This window comes from Dromaius novaehollandiae, chromosome 8 (assembly GCF_036370855.1).
Source record: "Dromaius novaehollandiae isolate bDroNov1 chromosome 8, bDroNov1.hap1, whole genome shotgun sequence".
Taxonomy (NCBI): Eukaryota; Metazoa; Chordata; class Aves; order Casuariiformes; family Dromaiidae; genus Dromaius; species Dromaius novaehollandiae.
The window spans coordinates 24,246,223-24,272,704 of NC_088105.1; the positions used below are offsets into that span (position 1 = coordinate 24,246,223).

Below are 26,482 nucleotides of genomic sequence, written 5' to 3' on the forward strand. Positions count from 1 at the left end.
AGAGTTCGTCTAGAGTCTACTCTGTGCCATGCAGTTTTGGTTTTGCAACACGATTTTTGGATTCTTCTCCTTGGCCTGATGCTTGCTACCAAGGTGGATGTGAGGGGGAGAGAGAGAGAAGGAAACCTGATCACATAGTGTAGGCATGCAGGGTCCAACATGGGAAGCCCCGTGGAGCAGCAGGTGTGTGCACATGCATCAGCCTGAGCATGGCCCACTTGCCCAGGGCTCCTGTGAGTCACTGCAGCTGCCTGACACCTGTAAGTCCTGCAGAAAAGGGCCATGTTTCTTCCTGAGCAAATCTTCCAAGCGGCAGACCAGAAGGGCTAAAGGAGATGGTTCCAGTAAGGGGATCTAAACCTTTCTTGTCTTCCCCTTTTGGGGAATCAGTCTGTGCTTGATCTCTGCCATGGAGTGAGGAAAAGGTACATGCCACTGGTGCTTCTGTGCAAACTCCAGCAGTTTTGTTTAAACTTATTTTCTCTGGTATTTAAGCAAGCTGCTGGAGTTTGCCCAGAAATGGCTGAGCCACGGACATGTCCCGGGGCAGCTCTGTTTTGGAGCAGCAAGCGCCAAAAGCAGCGTGGTAACGCACAGCCTGCGAGCAGTTGTTTCACTGGGAAGATCTGTCCGCAGCTGGGGCTTGTGCTCGTCCTGCTCCTGCCCTCGGCGTTAGGTCGCCGCTTGGAGAAGCGGGAAGCTTCATCACCCCAAGGACCGGGGTTGGGTTGCAGAACTGCAGAAATAAACGCTTTTAAGATGTGTGTGGGTTTCGGGGCGCGCAACCAGGCCTCGCTGCCACCTACCACAGCCCCGAGTCACGGGAGCAAGTAAGTGGATGCGCTGCATGCTCCGCGGGTGACGGCCGCAGTTCGAGGTATTAGAGGTGGCCTGGGGCACCCGAGCGGCTGTGACCCGCAGAGGCGAGGCAAGAGCAGCCCCGGCGCGGGGGGCCTGGGCCCGCACCGGGCCGCCCCGGCGCCGCTCAGGCTCAGCGCTCCCGCGGAAGCTCAACCCCGCCACCCCCCCGCAGCCAGCCCGGGGAGGGCTCGGGCTGTAAGTGCCCCCGGCCGCCCGAAAAACACCAGGGCTTTAAAAACAGCCCGCGCTCCGCGAAGGCAGCCCGGAGCCGAGGTCGCGCCCCACCCGCGCGCCCGCTGTTTCGCGCCCGCCTGTCCCTTCGCGCGGCCCGTAGCGAGCGCCGGGTGCGGCCCCGCCCACCGCAGAGGGTACATAAGGGGGAGCGTTGCGGGTTCGCGCGGCTCCTCACAGACGCTGCAGCGGGGAGGCGAGATGGCGTCCACCAGCCGGTAAGGCGGGGAGGGCGGCCCGGCCCAGCCCGGCGCGGCCGCTCCGCCGGGGCCGGCGCGCAGGAGGCTCCGCCATCTCTCTGCGGCCGCGGCGCGGCAGAGAAAATGGCCGCGTTCCCCCTGTCGCCGCCCCAGGGGGCGCCGGCGGCCATCGCCGGTGCCGGCGCCGCTGTCGGCTCTCGGGGCCCGGGCCCTGCGCGGCCCCCGGCCTGGCAGCGGTCCGGGGGGGCCGTGGGGTCCGGATTCCCCGGGTGGGCCGGGCCGAGTGCCGGGGCCGCGGGGGCCGCCGCTGCCCGGCTCGCGGCTGCGGGCGCCGGCTGCTCGGTGGCGTGCCGGGAGGAAGCGAGCGCTGGGGGCACTTCGGGCGGTGCCTGACTCGGTGCCGGGGCTCCGTGTTGTTACGAACTTCGTGTTGTTATTTTTAAAACTGTCACCGGTGCTTTAGGTGAAGCGGCGTTGTGCTGTAAGGCCAGGACCGTGCCCCGGCGCCGGGCCGTCCGCTGCCGAGGGCCCCCGCCGCAGCAGCGGGGCTGTTGTGGGCGGTGGGTGCCGCAGCGGGGCGTCCGGGGCTCCCGCGGCGGCTGCTGGACGCCCGGCTCAGGGTGGCTCTGCCTGGCGGGGGCCGGGTTGTCGCGTCCTGAAACTGCGTTTCGTTTTGAAGTTCCCGTGCTAAACCCGTATCGGCGCTAGGCCGGCGGCCAGGCGGTCCCAGAGTCTGATTACGCCTTTTCCCTGGAGCGTGTCGAGGTTTCCTTTCAAGTCAGGAATGAAGGCCCATAGAGCGGACATGAAGCGACTGTGTATGTTCTGCTAAACCTGTCCTGCGATCCAGTGAGCTTTTTCTAGGACTCCTGTTGCAACTCTAGAGCTGTTTGCTGAGATTGACCTTTATACGTGCCGTGCACTTTGCTTCAGTAAGAGCCTCTTAGTATGTCAGACATGTATGCTACAAGGAGAACAGCATACGTGCCTACGTACACAAGTTCTGGAATTAAAACATTAATTCTTGCAGTTAATGTAAAGTCGGAAACAAAAATACTGTTACATTTCTGTGAGGCCTCTGATTTTTTTCCTTTCATTTAGTATTTCACTAGCCTTTTGCATAATGCCAAATGTCAGATGGTTGCACATCATGCTTTGTCAACAGTTTTGTCTTGTCATATGAAACTACTGGCTGGGAATAGTGAGAAGGAGAAAGTAGTCCTGAGAGCCTTTATGTAATATTTTGAACAGAACTTGCATCTAAAGATCTTGTATGAACATGCTCTTTCTAAAGGTTTTAATATTAATAACAAAGTTGGTTTTCCATTTCAGTTTTGACTCTTTGAAAGGCATTTTTCCAAACAGCTATTGGATTAAAATGTTTAATTGTTTTGCTTTTGATACATCAGAAATATCCAAAAAAAGAAAAAATTGAGATCTGCTATATTGACTTGGTTGAAGTAATGGACTAGTGGGAAAGGCAGAAGTCGGATGCATTTAACTTTTTAATAGAATGTTTTCTACAATTATAAGGATTAGTAATTATTTTTAAGTACCATCAGTTTTAGATTGGTGAGTGCTCAGCAGAAATTGCTTTGATCAACGTCCATATCCTCTGCTTCTTAACTCAAGGAAAATGGCTTTTTTCAGTATCTAAAAACTCCAATTCTAAACACAGGTTATTTTGATTTTGAAATGATAATCGTTTTAAAGAGTTACTGTACACTCATTCCTAGTTTGAACGAGGTATTTAATTTTTAATTTTTTTCTTTGCGTGTTTATGTATGTGTTCAACAGTGTTAATGCTAGATATAGTTTTATTTATTTATTTATTTATTTATTTTTTACCTTTTCTCTGGCTCTTGAAGATGCATAGGTGTGGAAGAAAGAGTTGCCTGTTAAGAAAAAGCTGTTGTCTTATAATCCCTTTCATGAACTGATTCATTGATTTATCTCACTTTACTAATACTGTTTTTCATTAAGATCTTACATTTAATGAGCTGTGTTTCTCAGCTATTTCCTGAAAATTATCTTTAGTGCACTACTTATTGAATTGAGGACCTGATAAATTATATTGGTCTGATAAGAATGAGTGAGAACACTGATTTAGCAATCACCACTAACTTTTTGGGGAGTCTTATCTAGAAGTAGACTATGAGTTAAACCACAATCACATCTGTCACTTAAAACTGTAATGCTTTCGTTTTGAAAAGTTTTGTGTTTCTGATACGAGATAATTTAGAAAAAAATTCAGAATTTAAGATGACCTTAAGTCACATTTGTCAAATGTAGTGCTACAGCATTTAAATAAAAGGCGAAATTCAGTTTTTAGGTTAATGCTATATTCTATAATTCAAATCACTGTAAATCCTATATTCTTAATTTTTTCTTAGCATTAGTCTCTTAGTACTGTTTATTGTCCTCTAAAGATTTTATTTTTAAACCAAGTGGTTCATTTGTACTGTGAATAATGAATATCATTAAAGGAACATATCTTTATATGCCTGTTACTGCAGTTTTGCTCTTCTGAACTTGAAATCAGTTTTGGTTGTATAGCCTGTTTGATTAAAGATAACAAAGATTGACACTTCTGATTTTTTTTCTTAGTTTGGATGTACTTCCAAGAGTGACTTGCCCAAACCATCCAGATTCCATTTTAGTAGAGGATTACAGAGCTGGTGATATGATCTGTTCTGAGTGTGGGCTAGTAGTAGGTAAGTAGCTATTCGTGGGTTTTGTGAGTTACCATAGAACTTAAATCGTGTGTGTATATTTGTTTTTTCACAAAACTTGTCTATGATAATTTGAGTGTTAAAAGGTTTATCTTGATGCCTAAATATTTCCTTTTATTACGTATGTATTCCCTTGGCTATAAACTTGCCATTTTGAGTAGTCTGTCTTGTGGTAATGACTTAGCGTTATTAAACAAAGCGATCAGTCTCACCTTAAAAAAACAACTGTAGGTACATTGTCATTTTGGATTAGAATATTGGCTTGTCCTAGTCGGTGTTCTGTCTTTAATCATGAATGTTTCAATCAAGAAGGTATAAGAAATGTAATAAAAACTCGTAGTAAATAACTTGCTTACAAAAAAACTTATTTTCCCATTGGTTAGAGGTTATCTTTTGCCCTGAAGGATGATTCTTTATATCCTTGCCAACACTTATTTTTGTTAATTGCATCTCTTAAGGCTTTTAATGCTATCCAAAATAAATATCCAGTTTTTCCTTTGGAATTTTGCTGATCTCTTTTATTCAGTTCATCATGTGGCATAAACTTCTACAGACTGAATTGTATTTATAAATAAAATGGAACATTTGAAACCAAAAAGCCTTTTAGGTGTTGTCTTTCTGTTTGAGTGAGAGGAAAAACCACTTTGTTGTGTAACATACCGTATGTTTGTTTTCATGCATTTTTTTTTTTTTAAGATGAACTTTTTTTTTTGTCCTCATATGTGGGAAACTTTTCATGCTTCTGGTAGAACCATTATTTAAACTTCATTTATTTCTATTAAATAATTTTTGGACACATGATGACCAAAATAGAATTCTGTATCTTGACAGTGGGTGTTCAGATGATTTATTCAATGGTATTAAATATTCAAATAGTTTTATACCTCTCTGTCCTAGAGTGTAATGATTTGCTTTTGGCTCTTGTCTTGCACTGAATTAAAGTTTTCATTCAGCTGTTAACATAAAGCTAAAGACTTTCCTGAGTTGCAGAAAATCTAGTACCAGTTCTTTAGGCCAAGTGACTAAAATATGCATTTGTTCTTTATGCAAAAAACAAACAAGCTTCTGTATAGTTTATTAAAATAAATATCAAAATATTAAAATGCTAGTACTAATTATTTTGTTTAAAATGCTGAATCCCTTTGAAAGGCTGTAAGTAAAATGATTGTCCAGACTGGTGAGCGTTAATTGCTTTGTTAAAGAAGGGCCAGTTTAAGTTGCATAAATTCTGATGGCTAAAGATGCATGAATCATGGCAAATTGGCTTGTTGAAAATGCAGATGTCCACAGTGATATTTCCTGTTGAAATAGAGAAATAAGCTTCTAGGCTGTTGCTTAGAAATATTTTGGTCAGTGTTCAATTCTTTGCGTGACTGTTCTAAAAGTCAACCCAAATTTTAGAAAAGTCCGCCTTGATCAGTTCATAAATCTCCAGATGATGATGTCTGTAGAAGAGGAGGGAAAGGTTTGGCTTGCCTGTTGATGATGCGTTTTGTTTTAGAAACTTTGGAGTCTCTCACAAAGCTCACTTCATGTGCATTCTGTTTTCCAGTCACAAGATATTCTTGTTTTAGAGATTTACTTTTTGCTGTGTTTTGAATCAGTAGCTTTGGAGATTTCTTTAGTTCAAGTAATCAGAATTTTTGATGAGCAAAATCATTAGAATATTAATACAAACTGTAGCTGAGTTGAATTTTTCAAGGACTTCTGTTTAAAATGGACTTAGGTCTCTTTGCAGGCAACATTACTAGTAGGGAAAAAGTGTTTTTTCTTGAGTTTGGAATGTTTTTTAAATAGGCCTCTGTATGGTTTTAACACTAGGCTTTTTTAACATTTACTTTCATTGTGCTGATCGTTCTTATTTTGTCTTACCATCCCACAGCATTTTACTTTTCCTGCATATGTCCAGTTCATTACATTGGGTAGTTAGGAGCTTGCGTGGAAAGCTAGTTAAATCAGATGAAGCTAAATAATTAGAGTGCGCGACCAAACAGAAGTGTGAATATTTAACATAATTTCCTCTCTGTCTGTTAGGAGACTTAGTGGAGGAGAAAAACGATGCAATTCTTGGTGCCCGTTTTTTAGAGTATGGATGTTCTAAAGGAATGAAGACAACATCTTACTCCCAAATGAGAAAACTTTTGTGTGTTCTTGCAGGCTCCATGTGACACATGTTCACCTTAAGAGAGCTGGTGATTTCATTTCCTGTTCCTACAGAGGAACATCATGCATTTGTATTTCATTTCTTTGAGCTTTCATAGATCATGATGTGTAGCTGACATGAATAAGATCTTGTTATATAACGTGTTTTGGGTTGAAAGTTAGTGAGATTTTTATCACTGAAGAGGATCAATCAGAAAAGTGTTTACATCAAGCTTTTTTTCTTTTTTCTTTTTTTAAATCTGTAGCCAAACAAATGTTAGATTTGCTTTAAAATGGCATTTCAGTGTCTCCAGGGTGCTGCTGGTGTAACTGGGCAGAATGGTTAATACTGAATGCATGTGGAACTTACTGTCATAAAGTACATAGTGATATCACTTAACTTTTTTATTACAGTTTGGCTGAAATTAGAGTTAACAGCCCTTGACTAAGCTAAATGAATTTCCAGTTGACGTTCCTATGTGGTTAAGTACTGAAGTTTTTAAGTATTTGTGGAAAAAGTGGATTTTTGTTTTTTAAATGTAAAATAGATATTATCATAGGATAAAATAGCTGGTGCATTGCTTCCAAAATGTGAAAATTAACTTTTCTTCCTTTTTGGGGTGTGAGGTGAAATCAGTACATTAGTATTAGGACTGTGATTGCATCTGTCAGGTATATAGCTGAAAGGAAGGGGTGAAGCAATAGGAAAAGAACTCAGGGATGGCGGGAGGAGCTGATCTTTTCTTTTCTAACAGTTGAATCCAGTGACTTAAGTGGACCTGTATGTTGGAAATGATGTTTTTAAATGAGGTTTTAAAAGAGATTTTTAACATCTAAGTTGGTTTGCGCTACTAGGTATTGTTCTTAATGTCTTGATAAGATTAAAATTTTAAGTTACATCTACTATGATGTTTTTTCTTTGCACAGTAATTTTCACTTGTTCTACATTAACTCTGCTGTTCTGCTGTATAGTGTTAAAACAGCATTAAATCTTCTAATATCAGTATGACTGAAGCTAATTTGTGCTTCAGTCAACTTAAAAACTCACCTGCCTTCTCATTATTACCCTTCTTTTTTTTCCTAGGTTAGCTTCTGTTCTGTCTTTTGCTGGCTACTGTTTCTTACTTGCTAACTTTCCATCCTGCTACTTAATTTCTCGTCGTATGAAAAGAATTTGAAGACCAAAACTGCAATTATCTGTGGAATTTATGTATTAATCTAGACTGACATGCATCTGAAATGCTACAAGAATATGTTCCAAGTATATCTGCTGTCATAAATCTGTTGCAAAATTTGCGACAGTCTTGTGTTTTACTATACATACTGTTCTCAGGAAAAATTGTTCTAGGTTATATGGTAAAGTATACCTGTTAATGTGCTGGCTTAAGAGTTTGTGCAGAAAGTTCTTAGTTTGGAGAGGTAGTTCTGTGTTCACTTAAAACGTTGACCATATTTCAGAGAGACTTGGCACGGGGAGAAGTTGTTTGTTCAAAAACACAAGGCTAGTAAATGTTCTCTCTTGGCAGGTGTTTTGCTTACTACCTTTCAGAAAAGACGGCAAAAAAGGATGAAATTCTGCTGATTTACAGAAGGGACTTAGGAAGGCAGAATAAAAGTGGAATACAAAGCACTGACTTCTCTTAATATAACAAAAAAGGAGTGAGCTGAATTACAGTCAGAGGGTGTAAGAACAAGCCTAGTGGCATATGCAGCTGTGCCCAGGAGGGGAACTGGACCAGGAGAAATGTGGTTGTGAATCTGCTCTGCTCATTAATGTTCTCATCTTCTGATGAGGCGATTTGAAGAGATGTGGCAAGGCATGTGGCGATTTGAAGAGAATGGGTCTGTTTTGTCTACCTTTTGTTGGAAATACTGTTCAGGAGCAGTATTTCAGGAACAGAACTGTTCAGGAACTCTTACCAAAAAACAATTAGTCTTTCAGATAAAGTTGACACCTGCTTAATGATATTCAGAGTTTAATATCCATTTAAAGATCCCCCTGCCCCCCTCCCCCCCCCCCATGCAAGAGCATTCGTTTAGTCTTGGACCACTTCCTTCCTCATTTAAATGTTCCTTCTCTTATTAGTCAAAATGAGAAGCTGCAAATTCTCTTGCTACCTCTGGAATGAAATTAGGTGATGTAACGTAAATACTGGAAGTGCTGAAGCTAAGCCCTGAGTCTGAATTGATGGATACCTTTTACATAGTAAACAAGTTATAATGCTGAGACTCATAAAAGCTTAAGTCAACAAACCATATGCCTGATACCACATATTGCAGATTTTTTGGGATACGGGAGGGAAAAGTACTTGATGTAAACTTTTTATCCAAAGCATCTTAACTAGGTAGGAAGGAATACCTTTCTGATTTAAGACTTTCTTTAAACTTCTGTGTAGTTTCACTAGATGTTGTCCTAGTGTTGATGTGCAGGAGTCACAGCAGTGAGCATTTTATTCTCATCATTCATTAAGTGTTAAGTGCTAACTGGTTAGCTCTGTCTGCTTAGGTACACAGGTCTGGCTTAGAGGAGAACCAGGCTCTTGTATAGAATCTTCTTGGATAGCTTTAAATAAAAAGCAAAGTCCTACTTCAGGTATTGTGAATCCTTATGTACAAATCAACCTGTCAAAGCTTTGAGTTAGATTATGACCTATATTCGATGTTTGCTCCATGTCCTGTGTATACCTGAGTGTTCAGTTGAAGAATTTTGGAAAAAATGTTCAGTAGCTAGCTTGTCTTGTGGTCAGAGGTAAGGCTGTCATAAAATTCCCTCAGAGCAGTGTTGGCTGTAGTGAGAACACCTGTGGAAGACCCGGCGAGGAGTCAGTGGCTGGCAGAGTATGCAGTAGCAAGCCCAGCGTGTGAAACTACGCACTGACCAAATTCCCATCAGGCCCAGGCATGCATATTCTGTTTTGTCAGCAATGTCTAGCTGCTTCCTGGGCAGTAGCTACTCGAGGTTAGCACAGCTGAGATAAGGAAATAGTTCTAGTAGAACTCTGACGAACAATGAGTTGCGTCCTGCCTGTGCATCCGACCCATGCCTCCAGCAGCCTCCTATCAGCGACCCGTCTGCGCCTTTCCTGGGGCTCCCCTTGCTGTCTGTAGTGTAAGTCCTTACTAAACCCACTCTGTTTAACCTCTTAGGAACCTTGAGTGTCCCTCTTCACCAGTATCTGACCTTCTCTTGCCCGCCTTGTGGTCACATTGGCTAATGTTTCTAAAAGCTGAGATCTAAAGGGCTTGTCTTTAGTTCAGGTATGGTCTATATGGTATAGATAAGATTTATTAACTTTCCCACAAATACTTTTTCTGTAAAATAGAAAACTGGACTAGGAAAGGATCTCATAGTTGCTGCTCTCCTGGCCAGTTCATCACTCTAGCTCTCAGTGTCATTGGAGATAAGATTGATTGTGTCTATATATAGATGTTTGTTTTCTGAAATAAACAAAATAAACTTTCTTTAGTTGATAGTATCATGTAAGTGAAGAGCTGTATATGCACTTTTAGATTCTGTCCAGTAGAGGGCAGTTGTAGCTATTGTACTTGTAATACTTTTCTTCCTCCAAATGGTGAAAAATCTTTTCATACCTGCATGTATTTTCATAGTTACCTGTTTCTTTGAGTGTTCTTAACACTCAAAATGAAAAGGCAAATGAAAATGAAAAGGCAAATGAGCTTTAGATATGAATGTATATTAGAACCTTAAATAAAGTTAGTACTTTCCCACTTAGTGTCCAAGACCACTAAAGTGTCTGATAAAGTTTGTCCTTGAAACTAAAACTTTTGCATCCATAGGAGAATTAATTACAAAGCATGCTGATACTTACAGAAATATTGAATAGAGTTGATTTTTGCGTGAACATTCATGGATACTTAATTTACAAACAGAACTTGAAATATGAAGAGAGCTATTTGCTAACCCTTTTCAGTCAGCATTTCAAATAATCTGTTTCAAGTCTAGCTTATTTCAGCTTCCTAAAAAAAAAAAAAAAAAGTCAGTTTTAGCCATTTCAGAAATGACATGTAACAGTGGAAGCTTACACTTTAGATGTCTGTAAGTTTTAAAGTGTCAAAGATAGGGATATACAGTTCTTAATGTTATGAAAACTTAATGTGAAAACATAGTGTAAAGTATGCCTATTTCAAACACCTTTTACTTTGGAAATGAAGCATTTGATATCTTTGGCAAGCTTCTATGAGTCAGGAAGCTTGTTTGATATCAGCGAGCTTCTCTGTTTCTTGAGTGCCTCTTACCTGTTCTTATGTGGGTTAGTGACTTGATTATACTTAATGTTAAAACTTACTCTTCTAGCTTGAATAAAAAAATAAGATTAAAAGTTTGACAATTCTGCCTTTATAAAACTTAGGCCATCCACAAAGAGGTCAAGAAACAGATGTTTCTAGTTGTATTTAATTTTGAGCCTTCTGATGTGTAGAGTAGTATTTGCTATTCCAGCTGGGGTTCTGATCTGATGAAGCAAAGCTGGAGTAGTGCAGTTCTCAGTTATCTGCTGAAGGGTTGCCAGTTTCAGTGATAATGCAGTGACCAAGTTACTTTTCTTTGATGGATTATTCCTGTTTCAAATAGTCGTTCTTATTGACAGTAGGTGTAGTTATTTATTTTTATGTGAGTCCTTTTTTCTCTTCATCACAGAACCATTACTTCCTCTGTGGCACCTAGGAAAAGACAATTAAAAGATGATACTTAAATTTTGTTTTACAAATAATGCACACTTTCTTAAAAGTTTATGGAAAGACAGTACAGCCCTGCCTGTATGCTTAGCCAAGGCATCTGTCAAAATATCCTTCAGTAAGATGTTTTTTAAGTTTCTCTTCTGAATTTTATGACTTCTTTGAACTGCTAGAGCAGATTGTTGTTCTTTTGGAGTGATGAATTGTCTGTTGGTCCTGTATCAAAGACTGTATTAAAGGCTTCTTCCAGAGACAGAATAAGTTTCCACAAATGCGTGAATTTTACATCTCATGGATCTGGATTGCTGAGGACTCCTGACTTTTGAAGTGAACTAAGATTGGTGAGCACATCTTACCCACTAACTTGAGTGGTGCTGCAAGTGATGAAGCATATATTTCGCTATCTGTCATCATTCAGTCAGTCTTTGATAGTACATTAGAAGCAGAATCTCCAGCAGCTACCCTCTTTTACTGGGCCTTGTAATAAGCATTATTCTTGGCATGGTATTTCCTGTCCCTCTGGTGGGGGATGTTTTGCCGTTGGTGGCTTCTAGGTTGGGAACCAAAGGTGGTACTGTTTTAGGTGGGACTTATGAATAGACTGGTATTGCTGCTGGTGATGATGCTGTATTTATGATGTTTTCAATTTATTGAAAGCAAGACCACTTTTTGCAAATAGTGATATTTGCAAAAGACTGGAAGTTTTGTAGAAAAAGTCGTGACCATAAAATTGTTAGCAGAGAATAAACCATTGGAAAACCAACACACACATTTTAAAACACTTTATCTTAGCTAGAAATTCAAAAGCTGCAGTAGGAGGAGGTTTTTTTGCTTGTTGAAAACTTGGATAAAATAAAATGTTGAGTACAACTATATGGAGCAGTACCTAACAGAATGCGAATGTGTTTGAAATGGTTTTCTAACATAGAAACATCATTTCTGACATTTTTGGATGTTCAGATATGACTATAACCATAAAGTTAGATCAGCCTGCAGTGGGTAGTGTTTAGTTTTTCTTCTTCCATTTAACAGCCTGACTTGTGCAGAGCATGAGGCAATAATATTTGTTAGACTCAGCTGGTCCCAGAAGGCAGTTTGAATCTCCAGGCCATGTGTTTTTGAAGCAAGGAGCCCTGGGGAGGCTGGCGTAGGCGAGCTCCATCCAGTGACATGCCTGTGCCTGGCTCTGTCCGTGCTTTTTTGGGTTCAACCCTGGACTCTTCCAGATGTGAGCAGAGGAGCAACTTTAGGCACCAAGAGGGAGAACAATACCCATGGATCTGGAAGAAGGTGATAGCTGCTGCTACTGCATTGTTTCCTATAATTCAAAGAAAACTTGCTAGCGTGGTGGTGGCTTTTGGAGTATTTGGAGCTGCGCCCAAGGGAATGAGTCTTTTCTGTGCATTGGGACGTGTGAAACGAACAGCTGGGCAGTTCAGCCTGGCGCTTTGCTGTTACATTTCTTCCCTATTCTCTTCAGCTTGTATTCTGCTGTTTAGACATTTGATTATTGTGTTTTGTCTCAGCACCTCATTACTCTGGATAATAACGAATTGACTGAAATGAATTTTAATTCTGTATTTTTTTAATTTGTTATTGTAAAATTTTAATTAAAACAGGTCTGTGCTCACTAGATGGCAGCAGATCCCTTAACTATAAGAATGAAACAAAAACTTTCTGTAGAAACAATAGGTATTTGGTACTCTGAAGTGCAAATAAACTTTAATGCTGTATGTATTTCAGGATTAAAATAGTAGTCAGTAAGATGTGGAGCTGGATACAAAGTATAGCTAACATTATAGCTTCTCTGAAAATGGCTTAAGACATTTCACGATACTTTCTCATGGAACTGTTTCAAGATTGAACGTGGCAAGTAAATGACATTGAGGCTTGAATTTGATCTTACTTTTCATTAAACATCTTCAGTTTACAGCTGTGCTACCTTCATATTACAGACAATATAAAAAGCAAATGGAGAACAAAATATGTGTGAGTCATTGCGAGTGGAGTGCAACACTAAAATAGCCGATGTTATTTCTCTAAAAACGTAATTGCAATTTCAGAATTATCTTCCAGTGAAAATATTTTCCTGTGAGAAATAACTTTCCATTTTTCTGAGGAAAACAGAAATATGTGATTTGTGATGTGTGTGGACATCTTAAGCTGATTTTTAAAAGTTGTTCAAAATGATACTTTAATGTTTGATATGTACCTAAGTTTAATGTTGCATTTCTGTAGTTCTTGCTCTTCTCCATTTGGCTTGGTTGTGAAGAAAAGCAAATCTTGGTCTGAGGTTTTCTGCTCTGAATAACAGAAACATTTTACTAAAGGAACTTTTTAGTTCATGGGTAATGGGAGTCCAGTGAAGTTCACTGTATCTCCTTTAGGCTCACAGTGTTAAAGTCAATTAGACTGTTTTAAGAATAACTGTACACTGGAAGAACTGTTTACAAAATGAAATGAAATGTGACAGTGGAGAAAAAGCTCATATGTTCAGGACCATGCTTCATGATATCAGTCTGGTGATGGGGTTTTTCAAAGATTAGGGCTTTGTAAACTTAGGGTTTTTTTTTCCCTGTACTTCAGAGGAGGAAGGGAGGATGAACTTATCTGCTTGATGAAAATTAAATGGAGTGTAAAGGCACAGCATCTAGTGAAATTTATTTCTGCTTGAAAAGATTATCAGAAAGAAATTTGGAAATAGTAAGGGGAATATGCAGTCACTCAAAACAGCTGGATAGGGTTGCTGAAACCTGTCTAATAGTAATGTGAGAAAACAGTAGCTTTCAGAGAAGCACTGATTGGGAACTTCTGTAACTGATGTTTAACAGTCAGACCCCATTTTCCAGGTACTTTAGGAAGTTCAGTCAGTATGGTATGACCCAGGAAGTCATGTTCAGGGCTTGAAATGATGGCTCATCCACCAGTCTTCAAAGCTGGTATGTGGTAATATTTTCCGCTACTACTTATAAGACTGACTTTAGTATTCTAAGGTTTTTGTTTTTATCACTTATTCAAGGGTAGATGTTAATTGCTTGTCTCTAAACTAACATCACAGTTCTGAAGTTCTTTTGTATTTTGAAAAGTTTAAAATAATAAAGGCCATATTTATTTGTGTATGGAGTGGGATAATTACCTTCTTGTAGTTACATACTTGTTTTCCATCAATAGAAACCCTTATTGACCTATTTGTTCCATTTTCATTAAAACTTCTAGCTTGCGTCACGCTTCTCTTATAGCAGCCTTTTGAAACATGGAGTGTACTACTTAGGACTGGTATATTTAATTAAAACACTGGGAGTATGCAGGAAAACTCTATTTCTGCAATAGCAGATTTCTTGGCAAAGTGAAAGTATTTGCATATTGCATCTTAATTACACAAATGTTTTATAATCAGTGATTTGTTCTACTTAATCTTTTCTCACTCTGTTGAAATAGTAGTCTCAATCCTTGTTTGTAATGTGTTTGCCAAAGAAGGCAGTGATATAACACTTTTTTGTTAGAGCAGGAACGGTTCATAACTCACAAGAGGCAGATCCCCGAGTGAGTCATTTAGGTCATTCCCACTTGTGTGGAAAAAATATTACATCATTGCCCTGTACTCAGTGTTCTATTTATACCATGCCAGAATTTTAAGTACATTTTGCTTTTTTTAGATGCAGTAAACAGTATTGGGGGGTTGTCTTAAAGTAAAGTTACTGCTGGGCCATAGAAGGAGTATTACTTAATCAAGTATTTACAGAGAGTCCAGAGCCAGAGAAGCGTCCTTGTCTGCTAATTTAGGCTTGCAAGGGGGAGACCTGTGTAGCGGAAACAGTGGATCTCTGTTTTTGGGGGGTGTTTGGTCTTTTTTTTTCTTTAAACTCTGCTGTATTCTTAAGCTTCTAGTTTTTGATTGAGTTTTTTTCCCTCTTGTTTTTGTCAAATCAGTAAAATCCTAAGGTGAAGCATAGCTGTAAACATGTATGACTGACAAGTATTGGCGAGAACACCTCCAACCTAGGTTTATACTGTTTAGGTTGTGGTGATTTATTATGCTCCTGTACACTTTCAAATTCAAGCATATTTTCTGCATAATCTTATGTTAAGAGCAAAGTTTCTCATTCAGATTAGGTTTTATTTTGAGAGTAACTGTGCAGTTGCACCACTCTGCTCCTGTATTTTCTCCAGCTTTGTATCTTGTGATACTAATATCGTTGTTTTTACTCTGTTGCTCGTGTTTTCATCAGGTTAAATTGGCCTCTGTGGTTTTATATGAAGCAGACTTCCATACCAGCAATTTTTCATGCACTCAGTACTACTTGTTTTTTGCAGACATTCCCTTCACAACTCAGTTAAACGTTAATGAAGGTAGTGAATCTTTTCTCACGTTTAGCAAAGTAAAGGTGGCAATTATATTGAAGTTTCTTCTGATATCCTACACAGATGTAAATTGCTGGACTGCTAAAAATTAAAACAATTTGTTTTCTTTTTGTGCTTTTTCTCTACATGTATTTTCTTTGATTTTGTAGTGCTTCTCTGGAGGCAGCACACCTCTGGGAAGCAGCTTTACCAGATCTGTGAATAGAATGAGCTATACTGGCCACAGTGTGTTTTTTGTGTTTCCCCCTTCACGCTGGTATCGTTGTGATTACTGTAGGGTTTTTGCCTGCCTCTATAACAGGGGTATTTCTCAATCTGAAAGTTCTTGCAACAAATGCTTAGGTGAGTATGAGAGGGGGATTCTGCCAGGGAAGTTAGTTCATTCAGAGAATGTGGGTTCCCTTTCTTTTATTTTTCTTTTTTTCTTTTTTCTCTCCTTGCTTACTCTCTGAATTTATATTTAAGCTCTTCTGGGTATAGTGGAGCAGACTGAGTTTAAGAAGCAAGAGTTGTATATACATATGTGTTAATACTGTCAAGCATCATAAATGAAGTGGAGCTGGGCAGGGTCAGAACTCCCTTCAGGAGCAGAAATTGAGCAGCAAAGTGCAGTAAGGTAGGTTATAAGGTGACATATTCATTTTAGAGTACTAAGGACCTGGAGCTCGTGCACATGAGTGATTTACTACAGCTTAATGAGCTTGTGCATGATAGATAATTCACATGTGCACTTCTAACCCATGGCAAATGTGAGGTAACTTGTTAAGTTACAATAACTTGCTCATTTGTCTAAGCTCTGAGAATGTCCGTAGGCAGCAGTGACCTCCAGCTTGAAATCAAGGTTTTGATTCCTTTTGTGTGTTGAAGATTCCATGATACTGTTTAAGAATAAGAACAGTAACTCTTTGTGTTCTGGATACATTTCTTCAATTATTTATATTCTCCCAGCAGCTCCAGTTGCATATGTTTTTCCACTGCATTGTATTTTATCTGGTAAAAACATCAGTGCATTACCGTGCAAGTACCTGTTGTGTTTGCAGATGCCAACACATTGCCTACTTTTAATGCAGAGCTCTGATATGTAGTTTGATGTTTGTGAAATACTTCAAAATGTTACATTAATGCAGACTGTTGCTTTCTGTGAACTCAGGTGACCGGGTCATAGACGTAGGGTCAGAGTGGAGAACTTTCAGCAATGACAAAGCAACAAAAGACCCATCTCGAGTTGGGGATACCCAGAATCCTTTGTTGAGCGATGGCGACTTGAGTACAATGATCGGCAAGGTAACATTTAAAATACTAAATCCTACTAAGTTTGACCATTTTTAAGTACATATTTGTGTGTCTGTAGGTAAGCTATGCAAAGAATGTATTTACATAGAAGTTTTGTTTAAACTGAACTCTTAAATTCCAATAAAACTTAACTAAAGGTGACTGCCTCTGGGGGTGGCAGGAAAGGGCTGAATCTTTCATAAAAGGAAAGTTCATAGTACTGTGGGACTACTTGCCACCCTTGATGTACTGCTATAAATAGAAAAGTTGATGCTGCAGACTTTTTCAAAAAAAAAAAAAAAAAAAAAACCCAAACCCCGCCACCTTGTTGACTTAGCATTCTAATATTTGATGTATTTAAGAATTCTGTGAAATAGTGGATACCTAGTTCTGAGGTCTCATTGTCCAGCTTGAACTAATGTTTTTTTGTTGGTAGTTCTGTGTAGGGTTAAAATTGGGGATCTGAAGAGAGCTACATGCAATGTCAAATCAATATATTCAATTGTAGCCTGTTTTCTGAAAAGTAAAGTGGAAATACACAACTGCAAGTGAATGTCCTTGTCCTCTTCTAGATATTCATACATGTTAAAACAGGGAAATGGTCTTCAGCCGTTGATTGGACACCTATAGTATTTTATCATTATTAAAGAGAAACATTATTTATGTTTTGAAAAATGCAGATAAGCTTGGATAATCCCTTAGTAAATACCCAAATCTCCCAAATTCCTAGAAAGAATTAGGTAATTCTGCAATTAATTTACAGATTGGCCATTCCAGCAGCAGTCAGGTAGATGCTTAGAGAATTGTTAGCATCTTTGAATGATTCTGATCCTCCTCTTTTCCATGAACCTTAATGGAAGATGGTCCTGCATCTAAATATTTTAGAAACTTCAAAGTTCAACTGCAGATTTCTTAATTTTCAGTTCTGTTCTTGTGGACAGGAAGAAACTTGTTTATTGCCTCATTTTAGATGAAAGGTTCAGTTATTGATAAATAACTTCTTAAAGACTTACTGTTCCTTTGTGTTTTGGGGTGTGTGAACACTAGGAGTTCTTAGAAGTTTTGTTCCAGTGACTTTGCTAGGATGAAGAAACAGGCATACGTGAAAAAGTTGTATGGATGTGTATAGAGGAGTGCACACCATACTCATCAACCAAGAGTTTTTCAAAGAGGAAGATGACTGGTGAATACCCAGATGAACAATTAATCTTGAGGCCCAGCTGGTGAAAAAGTAACCTTCCCTTCTTCAAAGGGTTGAGCATATGGATGCTTGTGTTTTGGACATTGCCAAGCAGCATTGCCCAGCAGCTTGTGGAATGCCTTATAGTGGGTTTTGGAATCCCTTCAGGCAGACAATTTTGTGCACTGCTCCGCTAAGCACCTCATTGCTGAGTACCTCTGTGTAGCAGTGCTTTAGAAGAGTTGCTGGAATTTCACTGACACCTGAATAGGTCCAGAAAGGTTGTAGTTCTCGGAACTTGGTTTTTCTGTCACTGTTCTGGTCAGTAGATATCAGAAATGCACCTTTATAGATAGATGGAGAAATGAACAGCTTCTCCAGGTTTCCACAGTTGTCTCATTTTAGTACTGTTCAACTACAAGATTTGTACCTGGAAACCGAGTTTGATTCAGTAGGAAGACTTTCTGAGATCTTTCAGAAACCTCATGTGAGAAAAGACAAAAGAGACCTCAGCTAGAGAGAGGATTTATATGGCCAGTGACTTTAGCTGTTAACCCTTTTCCCTCGAGGTTCAGATCCCAATTTCAAATAAGAGGGCTAGCAGGTGCAGTGAGAGGATAAAGGAACATTTGGAGTTTGTTTTCCAGTGAGAAGTGAAAATTTTCTGTTCTGTTTTCCAGAATGGTTTGTCATTGCTTTTCTCTCTGAAACCAGGAGATACTGCTTTAGGACTCCTTCCTGCTGGGGGAAGGAAAGGCTGTTTTGCCCATGCAAAGGGATTAATTCCTAATTGGTTTTAGTACTTATGGGACCCATCTGTCTGAGGTAACAGAAGCCTCTATTGGAAGAAAGATTAATTTGTCTGCAAAGAGGAGGATGAATAGCATGGCCTGCTGTAGCAGAAGTGGCCTGTGTTATTCAGGCATATCTTCAGTGTATTGACACAGAACTGTCTCTCTCTCAAAGTAGCTACTGCATGCTGCAGTTGATCTGAGGATGATGTTGGAGGCATCTTGGGAAGCCTGGTATTATTGGTGATTTGTTTACCAAAATCTCATTGTTCTTTCTAAAATCCTCATGTAAAATTCAAGAAAAATAACTGAGCAAGCAGGCTATAGATCTGCCTTCATCCATAGAACTATTTCCTGGTTAATCTAAAAGAATTTTTGATTTTGCTATAGCTTGAAAAGTTGTATTTTGTCACTCTTCATAGGTGTGAGTTTATTCTTTTATTATAGTGACTGCAGCTATAAGAGAATTTAGGTTGGGTGAACAAGAAAGCGATGTAGTTCTTTGGTATAGAATTCCTGTCCTTTGATTAGGTGCTTCTGAAAGGAAGCTGGGTGTTGTCAGATTGTGGCCTGGGTCTGAAGGTGCTGTATTGCTAAGCAGTGAAAAAATATCAAAGGATGAATGAAAAGGGAGAAAGAAGGATTCACGGTCACCTCCAGATTGTATAATGAGCTTCTTGTGCAAGCAAGCAGACTGCCTGATCTGTGGGGAATTCCTTTGATATTCTGTGTAAAGTCAGTGATACGGACTGATGCTGATGATACTTCTTCCTTTTGCTATTGAAGGGGATATATTGGGGTACAAAAGTATTGCTGCCAGCACTGTAAACTTAACTTCCATCAAGCACTTCCCGATGTCACCACTGTTTATTGGACAGTGTTTTCTGACTCTGGTTATCTTTGAAGCTACTTCCAGGATGATACAGTAAAAGAATTCATGAGAGTTTTTTTGCTGTTTGAAAGGCAAACAGGTGGAACTCATGCTTTTGACACCTCTCTTGCTGAGGCAGTCAAAATATGAGTTAAATGGAGATTCTCATAAAGACCACAGCCAGAAGACATACCATTACTAAAGTCTATTGGATTTCAGTTAAAACTCTATGGGTTCTGTTTCTCCATATAGGGAAAGGGACTCCTACCATAGTTGTCAAGGGCTGAAGCTAGCAAGTATTGTCCCTCAATTAGTTGAAGGCCTCAGTAGAAGGAAAGAGTAGATGACATTTAAATAGCAAGTGCAGGGAGGATTGCTGTGGTTTATTTAAGCAGTTGAGATGGAGGAGTATTTTCCAACCCTTTTATAGTTGTGAGCTGTGTATCGGGATGGCTCTTGCAGAGTGCTTGAATAGATAATGCTAAGGTAAAATCATCTGGCTAATGCTACTTGCTTATAGCTATACCTCTAGCTTGAATATACATAAGCAAACATTCAGAGGAAAAGGTAACCATAAGTACTGGCAGGAAAGTTTTTTTTGAAGAAGAAAAAGAAGAAGGTTTTAAGGAGAACCATTACAAAATATCCTTCAGGTGCTGCATAGTGGACCGGAGAAAGCCTCTGAGATGAAGAGGAATGCCTGATAGCCCTGGAAGGAAAGCAGTGATTTCTGGTAGAGGACCAGAAAGGTCATGAGGCCTGCATAAACAGTGGGACAGTGGACTTGCTGTCAGAAATGGTAGGCCTTTGTTTGTGGTCACTCCCTTGACATCTGCAATGTTTTGAGCAAATGCAGTTCCTGTAGGTGTTTGTCTATGGCATTAATCTGGGAGGCTGTGGTGCACATGAGAAAATGCATTGCAGGGAACAGGGGCATAGTGGTGTCCAGGAGGGAGCCTTCTGGCCTGAGACCTGTGCATAACTTGTGTATTTCTTGGGCCAAGGAATGTCGTTCTGGCATAATATCTGAAAGTTAAGTCTTGTGTTGCAGGCATTTGTTTGTAATGCGTTTTGTGGCCTGAAGTCTGTTGTGCTTGATTCTTGTTTGTTGCTTACTTCTAAACCTTACTGGAAAGCTTCGAATAGCTGGAGGTGCTCATTCGGTTGAGGAAGCAGGGTTACCTCTAGTGCAGCGCTCTGCTGTGTTGATGCCAGGTTTATTTCTGGGTGGTTCCTTCAAACTTCCGTGCAGTTGAAAGAGTAGAAAAAGCCCAGAACAGTCTTGAGATCGAACATCTGTTGTAGAAGGCCACTTCAAGGGGCTTACCTAGAGGGAAATGTGTGGGAGATTGTTCTGTGCCCGAGTCCCAACTGCACAGCCGAAACAAAGTGGGTGTGCTGCAGATGCGGCCCTCAACAGTAGAGGTATTGATTGAGCCCATCTGAATTGGGGGGAAGTGGAGTCTTTCCTTGGCTATAATGAAGAAGGGTGGCTCCCCTGTGAGCAAGGAGTAAGTCTAAGTAAGGAGTGAGCGTATTAGTGTTGGACAGGCAAAGAATGTATGTTAGATGTACATGTGTGCTAAGGAAAGATTATAGAATTAGAGGGTGTTTTAAAATAGAAGGGCAATTCACAAGGAACATGGTTTGGGAAAGAACAACGCAGAGCTCCGACTCCATCTGGGTGGCTGAGAGGAATGAGGTGGTGCCAGGGTATGATCTGTCCTTTACGTTCACTGTATTCTGGCCCCTCTTTGTACCACGCATGGGCATCCTGATACGTTGCTGAGTATAACTTGAGAATGCTATGTGAATAGCCATGTTAGCGGTTGGTCACAGATCAAGATCTGCTTTGTGCTTACTGGTCTTAGCAAAACAGAACAGTTTTGTAGTATGTTTCTACAGTGACCATGTCAGTTTGTTTAAATGACCAAATCTGTCAATCAGTAATGCAAGTTGGATGTCCCTGCCTAACTGAATTGCTTGAAGGTGTCAGCAAGGAATAAATGCATGCCGATTCAGGATGATCTGTGTCTCTACTCAATTTGGAGTTGCTGTGAAGAAGCTCCTCTTCACTTGAGAGAACTCTCACAACCCCATACATCGTGAGGGCAAATGCATAATGACTTCAGAAGAGCAATGCCCACAACTTATGTTGAACTTACAGGTGATGGTCTCCTGATTATGAGCTATCACTAATCTGATCCAACATTATTTGTCAAAGGCATGTTTCAGCGTGATAGCTAATTGAAGGCTAAACATTTTAACTCCCCTTAGTTTAGTCGAGATTGGCATATTTAACAAAACCATGCAGTTGCACTATCAATTGTGAGCTGCAAAAAATGTACGTTGGAAGTTTGTGTCGAAGTTGCCGGGCTGAAGTGTTGGATCTTATTTTTCCTAAGGCCTCAGGCTTTTCTTTTGAGAGGTACTTGGTTTCCTTTTATACACAGAATGTACAGCTTTTTGCGTGTTGTAACAACTAGGACTTGCCACTTATGGAAGGCAGAGCATCAAATTAGATTTGGACAGGTCATTGAATTGGGTACTTTCTTTGTCCATGCCTTCATTTCCATATTTAAGTTATCATTACAACAACTGGTCTCTAGTTGGCCATAAAACTTTATTTTTTTGAATCGGTGGTCTGCCAGAGGGAGTGCAGATGCAGCCCAAATGACATACAGGCTGCATAAAACTTAATCTTGGGCCTCAGCAGTGGTAACAGGAGTATCAAGACACCTTGCCTACATGTTATTCATATTTTATTCTCTAAATTACTGTTACTTTAGGGAAGAAAAATCCTTGGATAATCTCTGTGCTCCTTGGAAATCAGTTCTCAATTTTAGACAGTGTTTTTTTTTTGGACAGACTTTTGTGACGTATAGAACATGACATTTGGAACAATGCTTGATCGTGTGATTTACTTCAGTCATGTATATTTGCGTAACTGTTCTAGCCTAAAGCTTTGAATTAGGGTTTTTAAAGCTAGAAGGTGTTTGTAATGAGGAAGTTGCTTGTGTTTTACTGACAATAAAATCTTTCCTTTCAGGGCACAGGTGCAGCAAGTTTTGATGAATTTGGAAATTCAAAGTACCAGAATCGCAGAACTATGAGTAGCTCTGATCGTGCAATGATGAATGCTTTTAAAGAAATTACGAACATGGCAGACAGAATCAACCTCCCTAGAAATATAGTTGTAAGTTCATGTCTCCTTTCCTTAAATTGTTCTGGCATTGACTTAGTTAGCATAATATAATGAGCACATGAATTTTTGATATTGCTGCTAATTAAATGGCCTAGAGTTAATTAAATTTAGTCTTCTTGCTTTGAAGGATCGAACAAATAATTTATTCAAGCAAGTGTATGAGCAAAAGAGCCTGAAGGGAAGGAGTAATGATGCTATTGCTTCTGCTTGTCTCTACATAGCCTGTAGGCAAGAGGGTGTTCCAAGAACATTTAAAGGTAAGCTTTCAGTGATACAGAGTCAGTTTTACTATAAAGTAAAATAAATATCTAGATACTATTACTGTAGGATGTTGGTTGTCTCTTATTCCTGGACTTTTTGCTGAATTGGTTGTTCTCAGCTATAGCCCACCTTTGAAAGGTAAAAAAACTTGTTTAATTCATCAAGTGGGGTAGGCTCTTGGCTCGTGGATTTTTTTGGTGATAATACATTATGATGATTACCATTCAAGATTCATTCTAAGTATTGGTGGAATTTAAAAGGTATTGCCAGACCTGAAGATGATGAGGACTGTTCTAATTAAATTTGAACCAACAGCTCTGGTAAGTATTTACATCTTTCCTGATGGGGATGCAACTTTGGCATTGAGTAGCATATCTTCCCCATTAAGCAAGCTGTATGTATTAGCTGCTTATGGAACATCTTGCACTGACTTAAGTGATTTTGAAATTTCACAACTGTGCAAAGCTTGTTATTTGGTGGTGGTGGCTTTCATGACATTGACCTGCTTTGTGGTGTTAAAATACATGGTGAATTGGATTTGCTTATGGCGGGAGAACAAATGCTGTCAAGCCTACAGTTTAATTTTTCCTCTTTGTTTAGAAATATGTGCAGTGTCCAGGATTTCAAAGAAGGAAATAGGCCGGTGTTTTAAACTTATTTTGAAAGCTCTTGAAACCAGTGTTGATCTGATTACAACTGGAGACTTCATGTCAAGATTCTGTTCAAATCTGGGTCTTCCTAAACAAGTACAGATGGCAGCAACACACATTGCCCGTAAAGCTGTGGAATTAGATTTAGTTCCTGGGAGGAGCCCTATCTCTGTAGCAGCTGCAGCTATTTACATGGCATCACAAGCCTCTGCAGAGAAAAGGACACAAAAAGGTAAAACTTGACTTTTTTTTAAATATCTTCTTTCTTGAAAGAGAATTCAAATTTACTGTAAAACTTGGATGAAGTCTGCAGAGGTAGTGATACATTACCATTTTAGTGGGATGTAGCATGGATCGCATCAGGACAGATAACCCCCCCATTACAAATTGAATAATTAGCTATATCCTTGTAAAGCTAGTTCATTTTCTTCTGGCACAAGTACTTTGGTGTTTAAATGAAATGTGCTTGTCTGCATGCATAGCTCTAATTTTAACTTGACCTATGCTAGCATTTGCGTGCATACTTTCTCCTGCTCTAAAATACTCAAAGTACAAACATGGTGGCAGTTGTAGCTAGTATTATTGGCTTTAGTTTACACTCTAACTTAATTCCTGGCTGCCAGAATGATTATCTGCATTAGTATATATCCCTTGTCTTCTCTCAAGCCTGTGATGAAGAGGGAAGGTTGGTGGGACAGTAGCCTTGGCTGTAATCACCTTTGACATTTTTTCCCCCCGTTAGGGTAGTCATTAGAAGGCCAGTGAGAGAGTCGAGGCTGTGTTAGAGCATCAGAATAGCCTGGAACAGCTTTTAGGGGGTCAAGAGAAGGGGAAGTAAGGCTGAGCGTTTTTGATGAGAACTTGGTGTGACGAATGGATCAAAATGCTGGCAGCTGATTATCAAAGCTTGGTTGATATATCTCTGGGCCAGTTCAGATCAGACATATGTTTTTTAAAACAAACAAAACTATAAAATCTAGCAGCTTCTTAGTGGAGAGCTACTTTTGGGTAAAGAATAGTCTTTTCTCTCCGTTGGGTTACGATGCTTTGCTCTGCACTAAGCATTGCTTATGCTGTCTTTGGTGCTTTCATCATGTTGGCAGTTTCCTGGGATTGTGAGTGATCTAAGAGCCCAGGTAGTGCTGTGCCTTCATCCTTGCTCACCTTGAGCTATTTGATTGCATCTCCTAAGAGTCTTTGTTAAAACAAAAAAAGACAACTGCCTGTCACTGATATATATAGGCCCTTGTTACTCCTTCAGTGTCCACAGACGATGCTGAAGGCTCCTGTGCATTTCAAGACTTGCAATTCCAACTTCAGTTAAATCTTGGATAAACTAAGTTCCCGCGTATCTCAAACAAGCATTTCCTTTGCTTATTAAACGCTAGCTCGCTCTATACTTCTCTGCTGGAGTATTTGTCTTTGTGTTTTAAGTTAGCTGCATTTCATGTTTGGTTGAAGGTGTTATTTTTTGCCTAGGCTTTCTGCTGTTTTTGCTTGCCTTTAATTAAAGTACAAAAATCAAGAGCTTGATGCTGACAGTGATTTATTAGAATATTGTTGGATATATGAAGACTTTGCAGTAGATGGTTTTTTAATGACTTTCGCACTCTTGGCCCTCTGTCAATTTGAAACTGATTTTAATCCAAGATGGATAGCACATGTTGAATTATGGCATGTGAAAAGACCAACTTTGTGAATTCTGTGCAAAATATTAGTCACTATTGTTGTACAATTTTTTCCAGGCTTTTGGGTGAGTTATGAAAGTAGCTATATGTATAGCACTTCTTGATTAAATTATGCTTGCTGTTTTCTTCAACACAAATGGCAATAGAAAAAACAGTAATCCTATTTGTCTGCTTTTTGTCTTAGAAATTGGCGATATTGCTGGTGTGGCTGATGTTACAATCAGACAGTCTTACAGGCTGATCTATCCTCGAGCTCCAGATCTCTTCCCAGCAGACTTCAAATTTGATACCCCAGTAGACAAACTACCACAGCTGTGAAATTTTGGAGGGTTGCTTATAATTTCTGTTAAAAAAAAAAAAAAAAACTTTTGATTTTTGCCTATAATAAAGGATGTACAAAGTGTTAATATTGAGTCTTCATGTTGTGGAACTGGAGGATACGGAGACCAAGCATAACTGCTGGAACGCAGCACACATTCCAGGGGTAAACAAACTCATTGTGTGGCATTTTGTATGTATATATTAGTGGAAGTAAATATTTAATGACTGTTGCAACGAGCTTAATTTCATATTGTTGTACTTATTAGATTTCTTTTGTAGGGATCTAGTAAAATGTATTTTGGAAAATTGAAATTATTATGTAATTCCTGAATAAACTGTTTTCCAAAAACACTAACCGTCTTGTGAATATCACTACAGCCTGACATGCACATACTGTTCCACATGCCGAGAACTGGAATGCGGTCTGATGGAATGGTAGAGTTAGCTTCATACTTACGGACTTAGTCACAAGGATACTTAAATGTGCACTTTCTTGGCAACTTTTAATCTCTAGTGTGCCTTTAATATTTGTAGTTAGCTGCAATTTACAGTATGGAAGACTTAACCCAGAATGCAAACAGTCGATGAAAAGCACAACTGCTCCTGAAGATCTCTGAACTTGTTACGAAAAGATTAGTCACATCTTTGGCACAGTCTCCTTGATCTTCACTGATGTCTCTGTGCTTTTGCTTCTGTGAATTTGATGCAATGACAAAGCAGCTAAACATAAACACAAGGACTGTTACTTTAATTGAATTCCTGACAGCTTTGTGATATTTGGTACTGTACAAAGGAAGATAAAAATATTCCAAATATTGCTGTGAAATGTTCTGACTTGTCATTGCACCCTGCAGCCTGGTTGGCCAGCGGCTGAGCTCTCGACACTGTTGTGTTGTAAATGAGCGCATGTGTGTTTTGAAATGGTGCACCAGGTGCTGAGGAGTGAAAGCCAGAAGTTGTTCAGCCCTCCCCAAACTAATAGCTTTGAAAACTAGATGCCTTCTGACAGTGTCCCTTTGT

The 26,482-nt window shown here is 39.7% G+C and overlaps 1 protein-coding gene across 1 annotated transcript; it reads left to right on the forward strand.

Moving 5' to 3' along the window:
- The first annotated feature begins 1,173 nt into the window (after positions 1-1,173).
- GTF2B (general transcription factor IIB) lies at positions 1,174-25,813 on the forward strand. The gene is made up of 7 exons (XM_026116518.2): positions 1,174-1,310; positions 3,900-4,006; positions 16,374-16,507; positions 22,387-22,533; positions 22,670-22,799; positions 23,404-23,685; positions 25,326-25,813. Exons 1-7 carry the CDS (start codon positions 1,294-1,296, stop codon positions 25,457-25,459), a joined length of 951 nt encoding a protein of 316 aa, XP_025972303.1. The 5' UTR covers positions 1,174-1,293; the 3' UTR covers positions 25,460-25,813.
- Positions 25,814-26,482: the final 669 nt, after the last annotated feature.

Excerpts from the sequence above, each read along its gene's own strand:
- GTF2B (XM_026116518.2), top strand. Across the intron at positions 22,534-22,669 it reads ACCTCCCTAGAAATATAGTT|GATCGAACAAATAATTTATT; the intron begins GTAAGTTCATGT and ends CTTGCTTTGAAG. Across the intron at positions 23,686-25,325 it reads AGAGAAAAGGACACAAAAAG|AAATTGGCGATATTGCTGGT; the intron begins GTAAAACTTGAC and ends TTTTTGTCTTAG.